Source organism: Nannobrachium achirus (genome assembly GCF_963921795.1).
Source record: "Nannobrachium achirus genome assembly, chromosome: 5".
NCBI lineage: Eukaryota > Metazoa > Chordata > Actinopteri > Myctophiformes > Myctophidae > Nannobrachium > Nannobrachium achirus.
This window is the reverse complement of record NC_137814.1, coordinates 75,599,977-75,621,329: the sequence shown is the minus strand read 5'-3', so window position 1 is coordinate 75,621,329 and position 21,353 is coordinate 75,599,977. Positions and strand designations below refer to the sequence as shown.

Here is a 21,353-nt window from a genome sequence, read left to right as displayed (position 1 = left end):
AAACTCCCGCAATTTGATATTGACCCAGCTAACTTGAAATGAATGAAACCATGGACAAATTGATGAATATAAAAACAGTGTCCCTTACCTCTGCCTTGTCGCCAACGTATTCCACACTTCTTCTCATACCATTTACCTTAACACAATTAGTGCCTCTTAATCTGAAGGTTGCTTGGTGCCTCGGTGCCACGCAGTTTCCTCCATAGGCCGTCGCTATTATTTTGAAGGGCTGGAAGGGGGTTGTTTTTGTTTTTTTGGATTATCACTTGACGGCAACGATTACGTCATCTAGTCACATGACAGTGTGGGACAAGAAGATGAAGATGGCTGCGCCCTGCCTTGTGCCTTGTTTACATTTAGATCTGCTGCAAAATGTCTCAAAATGGCTATTTTGTTTAAATGACGTTTCTTTATGGGCCTCTCCATTGACTTAACATTGAGGAGCTTCACTTCGCGTGCACGCCCAACGTGCGTTGTAAACAAATCGCCGACATTACCGATGCGGGCAGGACCGGAGCGACATTAACACAATTAGTGCCTCTTAATCTGAAGGTTGCTTGGTGCCTCGGTGCCACGCAGTTTCCTCCATAGGCCGCCGCTATTATTTTGAAGGGCTGGAAGGGGGTTGTTTTTTTTTTTGGATTATCACTTGACGGCAACGATTACGTCATCTAGTCACATGACAGTGTGGGACAAGAAGAGGAAAGATGGCTGCGCCCTGCCTTGTGCCTTGTTTACATTTAGATCTGCTGCAAAATGTCTCAAAATGGCTATTTTGTTTAAATGACGTTTCTTTATGGGCCTCTCCATTGACTTAACATTGAGGAGCTTCACTTCGCGTGCACGCCCAACGTGCGTTGTAAACAAATCGCCGACATTACCGATGCGGGCAGGACCGGAGCGACATTAACACAATTAGTGCCTCTTAATCTGAAGGTTGCTTGGTGCCTCGGTGCCACACAGTTTCCTCCATAGGCCGCCGCTATTATTTTGAAGGGCTGGAAGGGGGTTGTTTTTTTTTTTTTGGATTATCACTTGACGGCAACGATTACGTCATCTAGTCACATGACAGTGTGGGACAAGAAGAGGAAAGATGGCTGCGCCCTGCCTTGTGCCTTGTTTACATTTAGATCTGCTGCAAAATGTCTCAAAATGGCTATTTTGTTTAAATGACGTTTCTTTATGGGCCTCTCCATTGACTTAACATTGAGGAGCTTCACTTCGCGTGCACGCCCAACGTGCGTTGTAAACAAATCGCCGACATTACCGATGCGGTCGGGACCGGAGCGACATTAAGTAAGTAATAATATCTTTACTGTATATACAGTAAGATTCACAGTCCTCACCGTCAACGGCGCCATGGTATTAACCCTTTCAATGACGGTGAGCGCCGTCTACAGCAGCAGAACAGTTAAGTAAGTAATAATATCTTTACTGTATATACAGTAAGATTCACAGTCCTCACCGTCAACGGCGCCATGGTATTAACCCTTTCAATGACGGTGAGCGCCGTCTACAGCAGCAGAACAGTTAAACACTAAAATAAAATGGAGCAAAGCTTCTGCTACTGCTTGTTTTGGTCATAATAGTTCATTGTTGGCGGGCAGCTTCTAGAATGGACATGAGTCACGTCGTAATATGCTCATCCCATGCAGCTCGGCAGAATGCGAGCGCGGCTTTAGTTTGATGAACCTAATAATAACATCACTCCGTTCACTACTGCATACAGAACGTGATCGGCTCTAATGTTCATCAGACAGCATGGACCTCCACTCCGGCTCTGGAAACCAGAGCCCTGTAAGGACTTGGTTGCGAGCGCATCGCATACAGACTGAAGTAATTAAAGCGGGTCATGTTTGCATGTTTGGAATTATAACAGATGAAATCAGTAATATATCAGGATTCTGATATTAAAGGTATATTCAGTGATTGTATTCCGTTCAAATAAAAATATAATTGGTACATTTTCCATGCATTCTCCTCACTAGAATGTGTGCTGACCATATAAGGACTTCCACCATGGCCTGTGTTACGAGCATAGCTAGATTCTGTTTTCAGGGGTGGCCAGCCAGTCCTTGACCAATCAGGGTAGAGTATGGCCGTAGTTATGTTATGATGTTTAGTTATGATGGTCAAAATAAATGTTTTGAGAACCACAGTCGCTCTGATTTAAGAACATCTGCTAAATGCCCAGATTGTAAACTACTGAACTCATAAAATGCCACAGTCTGGTAGTAAATCAGTATCATATCCTGAAGCTGGAGACGTAGGCCTACCGATATTCAGTGATTGGGTCTAATGATCAAAACGAGAACATTATAATGGGGTAAAAAATCTACAAAAAACTAAACATTTCCACACTGTGACAAGATGACCCCAGGCCACTTTCATTATCACTGAATACACCTTTAACCTGTGGGCCACATTAAGTGAAGGTGCGGGCCGCATGTGGCCCCCGGGCCGCCAGTTGCCCATGTATGAAACTATACTTTATTGCGACCGAAGTTCGCAGTATAAATGTCGTAGCTTGTCCGTCTTTCAGTACAGGAAGTGATGTCACGTGTCTTTCCGTACAGGAAGTGATGTCACGTGACATCACCTCATCAAAGATCAAACCCTGGAGATTCATACTGTCACTATGACATAACAGGTGATATCACAGTGACAGTCCATATACTGTATGGGTATCCCTGATGTCATTGATATATATCACTGGCCAGATGGCAAAGGCAAAAAATAAAAAGTCCATATATGGTCATTCCCAGAAACCAAATCCCTTTTATGCCCATATATGGAGATTTCTGATGTCATCAATCCCAGGCTGAAAACGTTAATATTAAGTCCATGTGTACAATATATGTACAATATATGTATATGTATATGTATATGTATATGTATATGTATAAATATTAATAAAGGATACAATAAAAAAAAATCCATATACAGCATGGGCATTCCCAGATGATGCCCTGTTAGGGTACCCCCTTAATCCCATATATGGAGATCCCCAGGCATCAAACCCCCCAGTAACTTGCCAAGGCCCTGCTTGGCTTTACTAATTAACATATATTTTATGCCCATATATGGAGATTACTATATTACCAATATTAAGGACATTATTAAGGATATTATCTATCTATAAATGCGACAAATCTCTGTGAGTATGTGAGTATCTCGAGAACCGTTCGTCCCACCGGCTTCAGATTCGGCACGCGCGTTCCCCGCCGCGGTGCGGAGTGCAGTTCCGGACCTCGACCCGACCCGATGCGCGGTTTTCCCGAACCGGAGCGAAACGTTCGGAATCCGTATGCGTATATTTCTGAGGAAATCGGCGCAAGCGCTGACTCATTGTGACATCACTTCATAAAAGGCTCTGACATCACGTACGCCACATGAGTCAACAAAAAATCTCTGTGAGTGTGTATGTATGTATGTAATCCGCGTATCTCGAGAACCGTTCGTCCCACCGGCACGCGCGTTCTCCATATATGGGAATAAAATGAATGCCCGTATGCGGAGCTGATGTCTGACATCTGAGTTTTCCGCAACCGGTACTGTGTGTGCAGAGATCTTCATATATGGGCATAAGTGGACAAAGACAAACAGATGGTCAAAACGGGTCCTATGACAACAGGTATATTGGGGTTTGCATTAAAGGGTGGGGCATTCATGGGGTTTGCATTAAAGGGTGGGGCATTCATTCCCCATTTCAAATTCGGCACGCGCGTTCCCCACCGCAGCAGGTAGTGCAGTGCTCGGCCTCGACCCGACCCGATACACGATTTTCTGGAACCATCACGAAAGGTTCGGATTCTGATGTCTGACATCAGGATTTTCCGGAACTGGCACTGTGTCTGCATAGATCTCCATATATGGGCATAAAATGGATGCAGACAGACAGATACAGATATCTCCATATATGGGCATAAATGGACACAGGCAAACAGATGGTCAAAGATCTCCATATATGGGCATAAAGTGGATGCAGACAGACAGATACAGATATCTCCATATATGGGCATAAATGGACACAGATAGACAGATATATCCATATATGGGCATATATGGGCATAAAATGGACCCAGAACTATAACTGCAGTGATCTCCATATGGACATAAAATGGACGCCGACAGACAGACAGTTCAGGGGGCAAGACCATTTAGCCTAAGCAGCAGCATGAATATATACAGCATAACTAAACTATAGCGGAACTTAAGAGTGGCCATGGATTCGGCCCTCGGATCAATGTACCGCGGCCACGATAAATGTTTAAGCTATATCGTGAATGAAGCTCTCCGCGGCCACATGATCCGAGACCCCCAGCAAGGGATAAGCCTAATCCTGAGGTGGAGTTGGGGAAGGAGGTGGGGCAGCGTTGAGTTTAGCAACTGACACTAAGCAGGTTAGCTCTCCTGAAGTACTCTGGGTGAGGGGCCGGAGTATAAGACCCCGCCCACCTGGGGCGCGCCGTCAACCCCTAAGCTCTCACCCCCTGAACTGGCTACGTCATTCTTCCTGCGCTATATTTCAGGGGGCAAGACCATTTAGGTTGAATGAGCTTTATTGACAAGAATGGCAGCATACATATGACAAAGGCAGCACATACAGATAAGCAATATAAGAAGCATCCTATAGCCTAAGCAGCAGCATGAATATATACAGCATAACTAAACTATAGCGGAACTTAAGAGTGGCCATGGATTCGGCCCTCGGATCAATGTACCGCGGCCACGATAAATGTTTAAGCTATATCGTGAATGAAGCTCTCCGCGGTCACATGATCCGAGACTCCCAAAGGAAGGACCCGAGTCCTCCCCCCCAAAACACGCAACGCTCAGAATCCATGACTAATCCTAACCATCAGTGAAGATGATTTATTTCCGCGGGCCTAACAGCCTGAACACAGCTGTGAACAGAAGCGCATATAACTAAACTAACAACTATAAGCATACATTTACTATAAACCCCAGCACCCAGAATAAAGCTCTTTTAATTAATCTGACTTATACAGCATCCTATTAATTCTATTTAATTCTCACCCTCCCCAACACACCTTGCTTTTGCAAAAGCGAAACACAATTATACGAGGGACACCGCTAAGAGAACAGCTTCTACAGACACGTAATCAACCAACGGCGGAGAAGGTTGCTCTGCTGTAATTTTAGCGATTACTGCTGGGCCGAAGCAATTAAAATATATACTGACTAACTCTAGTACTCTAGAGCGCTATTGTATACTAGAACGAGCAAGCAAGGAAATACGCAGTAGTACCAGAAGTATTAAATATTAGCAGCTTGCCTAAAGCCAACCAATGATAAGAAAGGTAGCTCTAGTGTACTTTTAGCGATGCTATAGTGGGCAGGAGCAACTAAATATAACACTAATTAAAAGACCTGTGAAGCGCAGCAGAGGCAGCACGTAAAACACACAAATATATCGGGTATACGCCGAAACAGAACAGCAAACTATACTGGTATAACCTTAAAGACACCTTGCCTTGCATATTAAAATACATGTGAGAGGCAGCAATAAAACACACGACCGAAGCAGAACCGCATAATGTAACCTTCTGAACCTGAGCATCCTCCACGGGACGCGTGTCTGATTGAGTACCTCGGCCCCATCAGTCCATTAACCACGGGGCTGCTTCATATCGTTCCCACGCCGCTTGATTGCTCCTCCGCCGCTGCACACGGAGGATCCCAGCCTGCTGAACCCGATGCAGCGGACGCCTGCTGCTGACGACCAGCTGAGGCCCGAGGGCGCCCGGAGCGCCGCCGCCGAAGGTGCTCCGCGCCAGAGCGCCGCCGCCGAAGCTGCTCCGCGCCAGGAGCGCCGCCGCCGAAGCTGCTCCGCGCCAGGAGCGCCGCTGCCGAAGCTACTCCACTCCGCAGGGAATGCGACGTGTGGAGAGATGGCGCGACACCTTCACTCTGGCCCTGCTCCCTCAGTCTCGCGGCGAACCAGGCGTGCGTCATGGAACAGAGGGTCGTTGGGGCAGACATCGGGCGGACAGCCAGGTGTTTCAGCATGGAAATAAAGGACGGAAAAGTGAGTTAGTTCTGCTGCAGAGTCTGCTGACGCACACATAAGAAACTCTACAACCCACCTCTTGACTTTTAAAGTCAAGCAATGCCAAAGCGTGGCCCAACCGATATACATAATTTCCCCAGCTTAGAGCGACTGCACCCTGACGGAACCGAACAAGCAAATGCGCTGCTATTTACCTGCTAGAGTCTGGCTCCGCCGTGCTTCCAGGGCAGCCGTCGTTGGCGAGAGAACTGGCTCCCGCCGCTGGCGCTAGAACTGCCGTTCCCATGTTAGGGTTAGGAAACCTGAAAAATAAACATAATATTAGGGTTAGGAAACCTGAAAAATAAACATGATGTTAGCCGCGCCCTTGTAGCTGCCGCAGCAGGACCCTGTTAAGAAAACGCGATTTAGCTGAACCTAGCCGCTTTAGCCTGAAGCTGCAACACTGGAGCAGTAATGACAAACATGTTAGCAGAAAACACTCAGCAGCTGCGATGCTGCAATGGCAAACTGCTGAAACGGCAGCTGTGCGACGGCTCCGGCCCCAAGCTGGAAAGGCAAAATAAGATGCTAGCTGCACGCATGCAGCCTCCGCCGCTCTGCCATTACTTTGTGCCTTGAACATGAATAGCAAGCTGTTTTACCAGCTAATTGCTACTAGTAAAGAAGTCATACGCTGGCCGGAACGGTAGCAAGCAATGGCCCGCGAAGGCACAATTAAGTTAGCTTAGCAACAACAACAACGGCACAAACACATTAAATAAGCTTAGCAACAACAACTGTCGCATTGGATCAGCAGCACTGCACTGCAGAAATCAGCTGGGAATTAGCAACATAAACGGAGACCCACAACCTTTGTTGAAGCAGTACTAGAACACCGCAAAGTTTACCAGAATCCACAATCCCAAGTTTCCCTACAACCTTGCCTTGATCCTAGCGTAGACAGCAGCTAAAGACGCGAAAGACATGATTTAAGCAGAAGTCAGCAGTACAAGTAACCAGTAACCCCTCCGAGACAGCCATGCTTAGCAGCAGCTGCAGCTGGCGCAACATGACAAAGAAAGACGCCTGGAAATACACCCTGATGTCATCAACAGACCTGTAGCCGCTCTAGCCTGAGCTGCAAATAAACCAGTGCAGCAGCTACGGGAACACCGCTAGAACATACAATGTGCCGTGCGGTGACCCAACTATATAGCCTTAGCTTGAAGCAAATATTCAATTATACATGAAACTCCGAAACATGGAAGCAGGCCCAGCCTGATTCAGTAACCACACCCTGATGGTGTAGCCGCGGACCAGAGCGCCCCAGCAAGGGGCTGAGTGACAAACAAATTCCAGTATCAACACGTGGCTGCTCCATTGCCACAGCAGAAGTGTGCCCAATATGCTACAATCAGAACAAACTATGTACCAGTGAAAACGTTTTCCAGCCTCGCGATTACCCGCCGGCCGAGCCGAGACACACCCTTTATCAGCTTCTCGAGAGAGGCGACTCACGTTTATTAACGCTCCTCTAAACACATGTTGCCTACATATTGAGTATGTGCAACCCACTAATGCGTCCGGTGTGTGCACCGCTCTATACAGACCCGTCTCTTAAGAGACACACACATTTGTACGTGCAATGTATTCATTCACATGACAAGCAGCTGCCGCGATGGCCAGCCGTGCGCGAGTGAAGAGGCCATATGTATATTAAACAGACCATACACACAATATACACGTTACCCAAGGAGAGGCTGAAGCAAAACAGCCCCAATACCAAACAATTAAGCCCGCTGCGGACGCAGCCCTCCCGCGCACCAGTTGTAGTTCATAGCCTACTCTCTCCCCGCTATGTCCCCGAAGCTTGACATGCTAGAGAACTACATATCCCATCCCCAGTGCTTAGTATGCGCTGACGAGCGTCATGCCGTAAACCACCGCTTGACGTGAACTCGGCTAGCTCGGATGCTAGGTGAATGCTGCCGTTTACAGACACCCGCAACCTACAAACTGAATCCTCCTGGCGTGATTCATAACTTGCTACGGGGGCCACGTTTTCACGCGGGCCGCCGCTCTATGCCTTGACATGGCTAGCACGTTGTTTTACCAGCTAACAGCATCCTTACCGAAGTAGCCGGCTAACAATAGTCACCAGCTAGCTCCTAGCTGACTATACATAAAACCTATTGCTCCACGCTAGCCGATACGGCCCGCGCGGTCGCAAAGCACAGTCGCTATTATCGACAAACCCAATGACTGAGTTTACCTTAACGCATGGTAGCCCAGCAAAGGCCCACCAGGGCACAAATAAGTTAGCATTAGCCCGTAGCCACAGCCAACTTTCTATGACCCTGAGTTTAACTTTAGCAACGTTAGCAAAGCCCGTAAGCACCTTTAAATTAGCTTTAGCAACAAACGACTGAAGTACAGAATTCAGCTGGGCACCAGCAACGTTAGCAAGACAATATGAACCTTGAACAGTAGTTTAGAATTCAGCGATTACCAGAATAACAATCTCAACTTCCCATACAACCTGGCCAAGATCACAGCTTCATGGCTTGGCAGCTAAGAACATGAATTAGGCGATAGTAAGTAGCAGAAACAGCCAGAAATACTCAGCCAGCTAGGCACCCTCTCCGAGCGGTGGGCAGCAGCACAGCTACCTGCAGCAACAAGTGTGGCAACTGTGTGCATCCTGCAGCGTTGAGTTTAGCAACTGACACTAAGCAGGTTAGCTCTCCTGAAGTACTCTGGGTGAGGGGCCGGAGTATAAGACCCCGCCCACCTGGGGCGCGCCGTCAACCCCTAAGCTCTCACCCCCTGAACTGGCTACGTCATTCTTCCTGCGCTATATATACAGATATCGCCATATATGGGCATAAATGGACACAGGCAGACAGATGGTCAAAACGGGTCCTATGAAAACAGGTATAATGGGGTTTGCATTAAAGGGCGGGGCATTCATTCCCTATTTACATTGATCCGAGTTGGCCAGGTCGCCGACTAGACGCTGGGCCGCCCGAAGGGCGGCCCAGCTTCTAGTGTTATTAATATTAAGGACATATCTGGGAATGTCCAAATTTGGTAATGCCCATATGTGACCGCTCATGGCGCTTTCAGACACAACTCGGCGGTAATGGATTTCTACAATAGAACTAAATGCATTAGATTTAATTTTTTTGTCTTTTTCGTTTCTAGGCATAATAAAACAGTTTGAATGTTGATGAAGGTTTTAATAACAAGAGATAGGCGTTTTACATTCATACAGTCATCGTTTTATAGTCTGAAACATGGCTCTGTTTTAAGACATTTTCCGTAGTTATTTGGGGGTGTAACATTACTCTGCATATTTACATAGTGCTTGCGATTGGTCTTGCCTATTGTTCTCCCTCCTGGCTGAGCACCGCGGCACCGCCCATAAGCACACGTGTTTCTAAACAGTAAACACAACAGTATCAATGTATCTTCTTCTTATAATAGCTAGTTTGCAACTCACTTTGTATCAGCACGCTTGCTTAAAGCTTAATGTACAGTACAGGACAGCCAGTAAACGGAGGCGAAAATCAGGCGATGCGCTGATTAGAGCGCTCCCCGACGTAAAATAAAACAGTGACACAGGCTTGCTTAAAGCTTAATGTACAGGACAGCCAGTAAACGGAGGCGAAAATCAGGCGATGCGCTGATTAGAGCGCTCCCCGACGCAAAATAAAACAGTGACACAGGGGAGAATCAGTGGTGGGTTACAATGCTGTGAATGTAGGCCTACCAGGAATACAACAGGACACCTTGCCTGAATCACAGCGGCGGTGACTCGATCTGCAAGTTTTAGCGTGGTGAAAAGAGCTGATCTACAAGCTCACAACGCATCGCGAATGCAACGTGTTGTATAGATCAACTAGTTTCAGAATGCAACATGTCGTACGGCGAAGTTAAAGTCCGGCTTCACTGAGTTGTAGAGGAGTCGCTTGTTTGCGAGGAGGAACGTTTCTTTCTTTCTTTTTCTTTCTTTCTTTCTTTCTTTCTTTCTTTCTTTCTTTCTTTCTTTCTTTCTTTCTTTCTCTTTATCTTTCTCTCCCCCCTCCCCCTCTCTCTTTCTTTGTCATGGCTTGGTGGGTTTAAGCTCAAAGGATCCGGGGTTCAATTGGTTTAAAATCAACGCCCTACGCCTTCCCTCCGTCTCCATCATGTTACAAAACAACGGCTAAGATCGAGCTTCCCCGTGAGAGAGAGAGAGAGAGAGAGAGAGAGAAAGAGAGCGAGAGAGAGAGAGAGAGAGAGAGAGAGAGAGAGAGAGAGAGAGAGAGAGATGACAGGTGAATTAGAGCGACTGGTAAAGTGAGCATCACTTAGAGAGAGAGAGAGGATAGCGCATTTTTGGGCAAAGAAATAAGAGAGTAGTGGTGGGAAAAGTACTCAGATCTTTACTCAAGTAAAAGTATCAATACTATAATGCAGAAATATGTGTTACTAGTAAAAGTCTGGTATTCAGAATACTTGAGAAAAAGTATAAAACTATTTCCTTCAAAATGTACTTAAAGTAGCCTATTAATACATCATGAAGTAGCCATCTTTCATTTCAAATTGTTTTCAAAAAGTATAAAATACTAATTTGAAAATAGCAGATCTACAACCTCACAGTGTAGTAGAGTCTAAGTATTGTAAACTGGAAATACTAATAATAAGTAAGAACAAATACCTACCTCAAAATTATACTTAAGTAGATTTCTTAAGTACATTTACTTAATTACTTTATACCATTCATGAGTATTATTTGATCTACTGGCTTGAAGGCCTGTCTTGTGAAATGTGTTTCAAGTATTGACAGACAGTTGACAGCTAGTGGGGGAGTGGTTAGAGGTGGGGTTAACTACTATGTCACTCCCATTTTCTGGGCCAGGGAAAGGTGTTAAAATGAGAATTCTTTGAAGGGCATTTTCTCTCCTTTGCTGTTTCTGGATCAACAAGTTTCAATTGATCATATCTTCTTCAAATACTGTCCAATTGCAATGAATGATACATCATATGAAAGCTTACAGTCTGTACTTTCATAAAATGTAAAAAATAGAAAAATGACCATGGCCCTGTTGTGTCTGAAAACGCCACGAGCGGTCACATATATGGACATGTTTTGACATTTGTTGACTATCATGCAGGGGTCTCCATATATGAGTAACTGGTCACTGGTCACTGGTATACATCACTGGCCAGATGGCCAAGAATTGGCGCAACCACGCCCTTTAGGGCGAGGTCGCATGTCACCCTGAGGTGTCTTATTAGTATACTTAAAGTAAATTCAGCCAAAGAAGGCTAAAGCCATTCATTGCAGAGACTGCTAAGTTACAGACAGTCTTAGACCAGTCTACTAGATCAAGTGAAGATAGTCAGGAAAGATGGAGAGAGACACAGGGAGAGACATGCAGCAAAAGCTGTCGGGATCGGGACTCGAACCCACAACATGCTGTCAGGCATCAGAGCCTATGTGTTATGCACCTGGACCGCTAGGCCAGCGGGCGCCCCACAAACTGACTTTTTCAGTCACATGATAACCAACTGTAACATTTTATGATTCCAGAAGTCTTCACCACAGAGCAGAGTCTCCAACAGCCAGCTGTGTGTCTATGAAGAGTGACCGGTCTCTACCTACACCTCCAGACTTCAGTAATGAACCTGGACCTCCATCTAAAAAGTATGTATATATACAATATATACACTATAACACTATACAATATACACACTATAACACTATACAATATACACACTATAACACTATACAATATACACACTATAACACTATACAATATACACACTATAACACTATGCAATATACACACTATAACACTATACAATATACACACTATAACACTATAGCCTACAATATACACACTACCAGTAAGACTCCCTAATCGGGAGACAACCTCCACCTCTCACGTCATACGGGTAGCCATAGTTACACCTGGAATGTTGAATCTCCATATATGGAGATAACCTACGCATCACACAAAGTCTGACCTCACCAGCCCATACTTGGGCATGGACGACTTATATCTCCATATACGGAGATGGCCATATATGGAGATACGATGACATCACAGAGTCCACAGCTGATGATGTGGCGTGATGTCATACAATACACAAACAAGCCCTATATAAAGGGGCAATTCTCACCAGGGAAGAGAGCATTGCCTGGAATGTTGAATCTCCATATATGGAGATAACCTACGCATCACACAAAGTCTGACCTCACCAGCCCATACTTGGGCATGGACGACTTATATCTCCATATACGGAGATGGCCATATATGGAGATACGATGACATCACAGAGTCCACAGCTGATGATGTGGCGTGATGTCATACAATAAACAAACAAGCCCTATATACTGATGCGATACGATGACATCACAGAGTCCACAGCTGATGATGTGGCGTGATGTCATACAATAAACAAACAAGCCCTATATACTGATGCGGAGATATGAGCAGGGCAAAGGTGTGACGTGTGACGTGTGACCGACCGACCGACCGACGGACGGACGGCCGGTGGAGGTTTTCATAGTAAACTGCTCCCTGACGGTCGCAATAACACTATATACACTATATGCCCTAAGGGCGAGAGGCGACCGTTAGGGCGTGCATTATTGCCCTATTACACTATTACACTTATTGCGACCGTCAGGGAGCAGTTTACTATGAAAACCTCCACCGGCCGTCCGTCGGTCGGTCGGTCGGTCGGTCGGTCGGTCACACGTCACACGTCACACCTTTGCCCTGCTCATATCTCCGCATCAGTATGACATCACACCACATGTGTACACAAACCTTTGTGTACATTGCTGTGGCAACAGTCTGTTGTTGCTGGTTTGTTAGTGTACGTTAGCAACCACCTTAGCAACCATGGTTTTACCCTAGCAACCAACTGTTTACCCTAGCAACAAACTGTTTACCATAGCAACCATGTTTTTTTACCCTAGCAACCAACTGTTTACCATAGCAACCAGATATGCAGAGCAGGGATCTCCATATATGGGCATAAACAGGTGACATCACACTGATGTCAGATACTCAGAGCAGGGATTTCTCCATAATATATGGGCACAAAAGGGATTCTGTTAGGGATCTCCATATATGGGCATAAAAGGGATTCTGTTAGGGATCTCCATATATGGGCATACAAGGGATTCTGTTAGGGATCTCCATATGTAAAAAAATAGAAAAATGACCATGGCCCCGTTGTGTCTGAAAACGCCACGAGCGGTCACATATATGGACATGTTTTGACATTTGTTGACTATCATGCAGGGGTCTCCATATATGAGTAACTGGTCACTGGTCACTGGTATACATCACTGGCCAGATGGCCAAGAATTGGCGCAACCACGCCCTTTAGGGCGAGGTCGCATGTCACCCTGAGGTGTCTTATTAGTATACTTAAAGTAAATTCAGCCAAAGAAGGCTAAAGCCATTCATTGCAGAGACTGCTAGTTACAGACAGTCTTAGACCAGTCTACTAGATCAAGTGAAGATAGTCAGGAAAGATGGAGAGAGACACAGGGAGAGACATGCAGCAAAAGCTGTCGGGATCGGGACTCGAACCCGCAACATGCTGTCAGGCATCAGAGCCTATGTGTTATGCACCTGGACCGCTAGGCCAGCGGGCGCCCCACAAACTGACTTTTTCAGTCACATGATAACCAACTGTAACATTTTATGATTCCAGAAGTCTTCACCACAGAGCAGAGTCTCCAACAGCCAGCTGTGTGTCTATGAAGAGTGACCGGTCTCTACCTACACCTCCAGACTTCAGTAATGAACCTGGACCTCCATCTAAAAAGTATGTATATATACAATATATACACTATAACACTATACAATATACACACTATAACACTATACAATATACACACTATAACACTATACAATATACACACTATAACACTATACAATATACACACTATAACACTATACAATATACACACTATAACACTATGCAATATACACACTATAACACTATACAATATACACACTATAACACTATAGCCTACAATATACACACTATAACACTATATACACTATATGCCCTAAGGGCGAGAGGCGACCGTTAGGGCGCGCATTATTGCCCTATTACACTATTACACTTATTGCGACCGTCAGGGAGCAGTTTACTATGAAAACCTCCACCGGCCGTCCGTCGGTCGGTCGGTCGGTCGGTCACACGTCACACGTCACACCTTTGCCCTGCTCATATCTCCGCATCAGTATGACATCACACCACATGTGTACACAAACCTTTGTGTACATTGCTGTGGCAACAGTCTGTTGTTGCTGGTTTGTTAGTGTACGTTAGCAACCACCTTAGCAACCATGGTTTTACCCTAGCAACCAACTGTTTACCCTAGCAACAAACTGTTTACCATAGCAACCATGTTTTTTTACCCTAGCAACCAACTGTTTACCATAGCAACCAGATACGCAGAGCAGGGATCTCCATATATGGGCATAAACAGGTGACATCACACTGATGTCAGATACTCAGAGCAGGGATTTCTCCATAATATATGGGCATAAAAGGGATTCTGTTAGGGATCTCCATATATGGGCATAAAAGGGATTCTGTTAGGGATCTCCATATATGGGCATACAAGGGATTCTGTTAGGGATCTCCATATATGGGCATAAAAGGGATTCTGTTAGGGATCTCCATATATGGGCATAAAAGGGATTCTGTTAGGGATCTCCATATATGGGCATAAAAGGGATTCTGTTAGGGATCTCCATATATGGGCATAAAAGGGATTCTGTTAGGGATCTCCATATATGGGCATAAAAGGGATTCTGTTAGCTGTTAGTGATCTCCATATATGGGCATAAAAGGGATGCTGTTAGGGATCTCCATATATGGGCATAAAAGGGATTCTGTTAGGGATCTCCATATATGGGCATGAAAGGGATTCTGTTAGGGATCTCCATATATGGGCATAAAAGGGATTGTATCCCAGATGATGCCCTGTTAGGAGATCCACACTAACAGAATCCATATATGGTCCTACCGACAGCTGCTATAAGCCAACCCTGGCGATAAGGTCTGAGTCGAAGAAATGCTTCTTTCCTGGCAAGAATTGCCCCTTTATACTGTAGGGCTCGTTTGTGTATTGTATGACATCACGCCACATCATCGGCTGAGGACTGTGTGATGTCATCATATCTCCATATATGGAGACATAAGTTGCTCATGCCCAAATATTGGCTGGTGAGGTCAGACTTAGTGTGATGCGTAGGTTATCTCCATATGGAGATTCAACTTCAATGAGTAACCATGGCAAACTGTCAACTGCCCGTATGTCTTGATAATTGGTAAAACAATTTTTTTGGCCTATTTGTGGAGATAAGCGACCAACGGTCGCTTATCTCCCGATTAGGGAGTCTTACTGGTTTCCCTATTACATACACTATTGCATTTATTGCCCTAATACACGTATTACACTATTACACTTATTGCCTTATTACACAATTATACTATGACACTTATTACACTATTACACGTATTGCCTTATTACATAATTATACTATTACACTTATTACACTTTTACACTTACTGCCCTATTACACTAATACACTTATTACACTAATAAACTTATTACACTATTAGACTATTACAAGTATTGCCCTATTACACTATTACACTATTACACTTATTGCCTTATTACACAATTATACTATGACACTTATTACACTATTACACATATTGCCTTATTACACAATTATACTATTACACTTATTGCCCTATTACACTAATAAACTTATTACACTATTAGACTATTACAAGTATTGCCCTATTACACTTATTTCACTAATTGGCCTATTACACTATGACACTATTACACTTATTACACATCACACACACACTATTACACATCACAATGTGATGTCAGAACATGCCCATATATGGGCATGTTGATGATGATGATTAACTTTATTTCAGACACATGGTCCATAAAAAACATATATACAAAAAACAGACAAACAATACGTATATATATATATACAGTTCCAGACTGTTTACATTCATTAAAAAAAAACATATAAACATTGCCTCCAGTGTTTCCAGAAGCAGGATGTGTATCTTATATCACTCTGTGTGATATCCGTCAAGACCATAATTAATTCATTCTTTGAATCAATGAGTCTACACATAAATTTAAACATGAAATTCCTCAGTACCGCATGAAAGGTTGGTATGTTATTTCACTAGCACTCGTCCATCTTGGGAGTTTCAGAAAAATTCTAAAAGCATCATTATATGCCACCTGAAGTTTCTTAATTTTTCCACTGCTATATCGGCAACACAAGTTGGCTGTATATAATGGAGTACAATATGTCTTAAAAAGAGCTATTTTTACATCATCTGTACACATATGAAACTTTCGAGCCAGCATGTTGGCTTGTCCATACAATTTACAACACTGGCACTGAACATCTTCGTCATCGCAGAGATCATCTCTGATAACATGACCCAGGTATTTAAACTTTTTAACCACCTCCAGCACCTCACCAGCTAAAGAGAAAGAGGGAAAGGTGAGCTTCTGTAGTGATGTGTCGGTCATGAATGACCCGTTCAAATGAACGGATCTTTATGGTGAACGAAATCGAACGGGTCACCATTCGGAAAAGACCCGGTCAACCGTTCACGGCGTTCAGTTGCAAATGCGACGAGAAAGAGAGAGAGACGGTTCATTCAACGTATCGGAGAAGACACAAGACAGACCCAACCGACCGTTCCGTCCCTCCTTTCCACCGTTCCTCTTTCCTTATTGGACACTGTAGTGGGCTGGAGGCGGGCTCTCCCTCAGAGAAGCAGGACTGTGTGTGCGTGGGGGTGTGGAACAGAAATCAGGGACCTACAGTTACTGAGCAACAGAGTGCCTCCGACCGCGAGAAGAGTTGTGACTGATGATTGATTGAACGAGACCAACTGACTGCCTGCGAGTGAAAAGGGTGTTATCGTTCATTCTTTGAACGGGATGTTTCAATTACTAGCCTGATTACTAGCCTACCCTACGAGACTACAGACTGACTGACTGACTGACTGACTGACTGACTGACTACTGTATTAAGTTTGCAAAAAAAGCGGTACAGTTCTATACAAAAGAATGCTAGAAGATAAGCCATAGAAAACACTATGGCATTAATCTATCCTACTGTAGCCTACAGTAACACATCTCATCTCATACAATGGACCATTGAGCCAGTGTCATGTTAATTCATGAAGTGTGAACGTAATGCTAATGGTAAGGGATAATCGTTCATTCTCTGAACGGGTGAAATGTTAATTTGCGCTTTTGAGTGATGTTGGCCGTTTTATAATGATAGAGCGTGCGGCGACGGTGTGAATGTTTTTGATTGATATGCGTGCGTGCACCAGTCGTGGAAAAAGCCTACTCCAATTTTTATTCTTTCAGGGCACTGCAGGGAAAAGCGACGTTTCGATGTCAATACATCATCTTCGTCAGGTCACGTTCACAATATAGGCAGCAGGCAGGCCAGGCATGCAGAGTCTGTCATCTGACCGAAACAGTCAGGCAGAGAGGAAAGAGGTGTGTTTTTGACTGCTTGTGCTTGACTGACTGACTGACTGACTGAACTCGACTGATTATCGGTCACGGCTCTGAACGAGAATGATGTGACGACCGGCTCAACGCCGGCTCCAATACCCCCGCCCCCGCTTCCCGTAAGTTGTGAACGACCGATTGAACGATCATGACCGAATCTATCTTGTGAACGAACGAACGATGATTCGTTCCCACCACTAAGCTTCTGATCATCCTTAGTTCTAGAGATCATCACCACACTCTTTTTTGAATTAAACTTTATGTCAAAACTCATTCCATATTTAGAGCAGACCCTGAGTAGCTGCTGTAGGCCAGCACTGTATGGAGACAGTACTACCAAATCATCTGCGTAAATCATATGATTAATAAGGTTATCACCCACCATGCAACCAGTTTTACACTCATTTAACTGTTTAGAAAGATCGTCCATGTACAAATTAAAGAGTACCGGTGACAGAATTCCTCCCTGGCGAACGCCATTGGTCACCAGAAATGGAGTTGACGTACTCATTCCCCACTTGGCTTGCATAGTTTGGTGTGTATACCAAAACTGTAGGATCCTAATTAAATATAAGGGGACACCACGCTCTTTTAGTTTTAAAAACAGTTTACCATGATTGATGCGATCAAATGCCTAGGACGCATCAAGAAAACACATAAATATCGTACTGTTGCATCTTCTGTACTGACTGACAATTTCCTTAAGTGTATAAATACATAAATCTGTTCCATGCTTTTTCTTAAAACCAAACTGGTTGTCAGTAGTATCTATATATTCATTGAGCCTCTCCATAAGGATACCTTCTAGTACCTTGGACAGGATGCTTGCCAGTGCAATAGGTCTATAATTATCAATACTTGTTAACTTCCCAGTTCATGTTCATAAGTGTGACACTCATAAGCTCATAAGTGTGACGGGAAAACAAGTGTGACAGCCAACTGCTTCACGTTTCTATATGTAACGGAGGTGATCCAAACCTCCCCACCTGGCTTCGAACCCAGGTCTCCCGCGTGAAAGTCCAATGTCTTAACCATTAGTCCAAAGTGATATCCCTATGAAACGGGGGCATTTACTAGACTTTTGAGGCTTCAAGGCTGGGGCTGCGACTCTCTCCGCCACACTCACCCCCTTTGACCTCCTCCTACGGGGAAGTCCGGATCCGGGTCACGGCAACAATGTAACGGAGGTGCACCGAACCTCCCCACCCGGCTTCGAACCCGGGTCTCCCGCGTGAAAGTCCAATATCTTAACCATTACTCCAAAGGGATTTAACTATGGAAAGAGGGCAGACTTTTGAGCCTTCAGGCTGGGGCTGCGACTCTCTCTGCCACACATAGTAAATTGCTCCCTGACGGTTGCAACTATAGAACATAAACACTATAACGAAACAGAGTATTCGCATGTTAAGTCACATGTACACATTACTAAAGCTCTGTTCAGATGGAAACTTCTATTGAAAATCTGTAAAATAATAATCTTTTTTACAGCTGAAATCACTGTTTGTGTGTGGCTGAAAGGGTTAACCCTAACCCTAACCCAAAACAAATAGCATTTGGAAAAAGATTCATATTTGTGTAGCCAGCACCGAAGTCACTTTATTTACACGTTATTTACGGCCAGGTTAGTGAATCAGGTCCTATAACACTATACAATATACATACTAAGGGCCCTGTTATAGCAACTAAACTTTTGATGTAACATTTTTGAACAAAGTGACTTTTTCAGTCACATGATAATTGTAATATTTTGTTTCCAGACGTTCTTACCACAGAGCAGAGTGTCCAACAGCCAGCTGTGTGTCTATGAAGAGTGACCGGTCTCTACCTACACCTCCAGACTTCAGTAATGAACCTGGACCTCCATCTAAAAAGTATGTATCTATACAATATACTAGGCCTGTCACGATTCACGAAAAAATCGATTTAAATCGATTTAATTCGGGGACGGTAAAAATCTGTCTTTTAAAAAACGAATCGCGATTCGACCAACAGAGGGCGCACTCGAGTTAAACTTCATTCCTTCTTCAACGTCTCTGCGTGTTCAACGTCTAACGTCAGGCAGCTACAGTAGGAAGGCTCACCCACTCACAGCTGCCAGCGTGCCTCCGTTCAGCTACAGAGCAGAGTTCCGCAATTTCGATTGACAAAGAGAGCAGTTAGTTGAGTGCTGTGTCATTACTTTGCTACTACAGAGCATAGCACTAATCAGTGCTAAGGGCTAACAACAACAATGCTACGTACAGATGCTTGTCTCTGCCACTGGTTACAATGTGGAAACAATGTTTCTAGTGAAAATAAGAATTGACACATTCAATATATAAGCAGGTGGAATGGTTGCGACCGTAGGTCGCACTTACTACAGAAAGCTCCACCAGGTGTCCGTGCGTCAGTCAGTCAGTCAGTCCGTCCGTCCGTCCGTCCGTCACACGTCAGACGTCACACTTTTGCCCTGCTCATATCTCCGCAACCGTTGCCCCGATCCATGCCAGATTTTGCACACACACTCCTTACCTGCCAAACTACAACCTCCAAGGACCCCCGGAGTTCCAGGGACCCCCAGGTCCCTGGGGGACCCCCAGGTGTAAAAAAAATACCAAATGTGCAAAAATGACCACCCCCACGGGGCTGCTCACGGGGAATTCCCGGGGACCACCCACTCCTGCTACTCCAGAACGGATGCAAAAGTGGTGGCGCCCCCAGTGGAGGACCCCCTCCACTGCAGCTCACATAAAATGCCCTAACTCGGCCTAGGAGCGTCCGGGAGAGCTGGGGCCGGTACCTATTCGTCCGCCAAGGCAACGCGGAGACCCCACCCCTCATTTCTCACATGGCCCTCTTCTAGCGAGACCTACGGTCGCTTATCTCCCGATTAGGGAGTCTTACTGGTAGACAAGAATTGACACATTCAATATATAAGCAGGTGGAATGGTGTGTTAGAAAGTCAGGGACTTTGAACAGTCTATCCACAATGAGACACTAGGTCTTGACTTTGATGAATTATTGATTTTGAAAAGAGGGTAAGAGTTGTTATTATGCCTTAGTTTGTGCCTGGTTTACAGTACAGTTGGCTTGCTATGTACCACAAAAAAATGCATTCTTTGATACAGTATTGAAAAGAGTGTAAGAGTGTTGTTTAAAAAAAGAACAGGATTTGACATTTAAGAATTGAACATCTAAATCATACAGGATTCCTTGTAAGAGAAGATAGTCAGGGGCCCCAGGGATATTTTGGTTCAGATTCTCGCAAATTCGCCAAATTTGGCACAGATCTTGTCCATAACATACTTAATCATTTTAAGATGGGTGCCAAGATGGGTGCCCCATGGTACTGCCATATTGCGCAATCCAATATGGCTGCCACCCAAAAAAAAAAGAAAAAAAAAAAGAAAAAAAAAACGAAAAGGTCTAGAATCATAAATGATACCACTTTTTAGGGGTTTTCTGCTTCGTAGAATCTGATTCTGGTGGTATTTCAATGATTTGAGGTCAAGATTACCCCTCAAGGTCAAGTTTACTCATCAAAGTTAGTATATAAAGGTAATATCGGGGTAAAATCCAGTATTTCTAGATTCTACCCCCCAAAAAGTTTTTTCTCATTATAAGCTATACTTGTATAATGTAGCAATGTTTCACAATTCAAAACACTGTTGTCAAAACAGTTGATAGTTTATTATAAACAATAAACTAATACAAACAATGTGTGCCAACAAAATCAAAAAGGAAAAA

The 21,353-nt window shown here is 44.4% G+C and overlaps 1 protein-coding gene across 1 annotated transcript in view; it reads left to right on the top strand.

Annotated features, from left to right (window-relative positions):
* The window catches only part of LOC308285308 (uncharacterized protein), a gene marked incomplete at both ends in the record, with an annotated part of 67,149 nt that extends 50,971 nt beyond the window's left edge, over window positions 1-16,178 (top strand). The window contains 3 exons of the mRNA XM_080726023.1: window positions 11,595-11,708; window positions 13,739-13,852; window positions 16,172-16,178. Coding sequence (XP_080582149.1) covers window positions 11,595-11,708; window positions 13,739-13,852; window positions 16,172-16,178 — 235 coding nt within the window. The remainder of the gene's footprint in view (window positions 1-11,594; window positions 11,709-13,738; window positions 13,853-16,171) is intronic.
* Window positions 16,179-21,353: the final 5,175 nt, after the last annotated feature.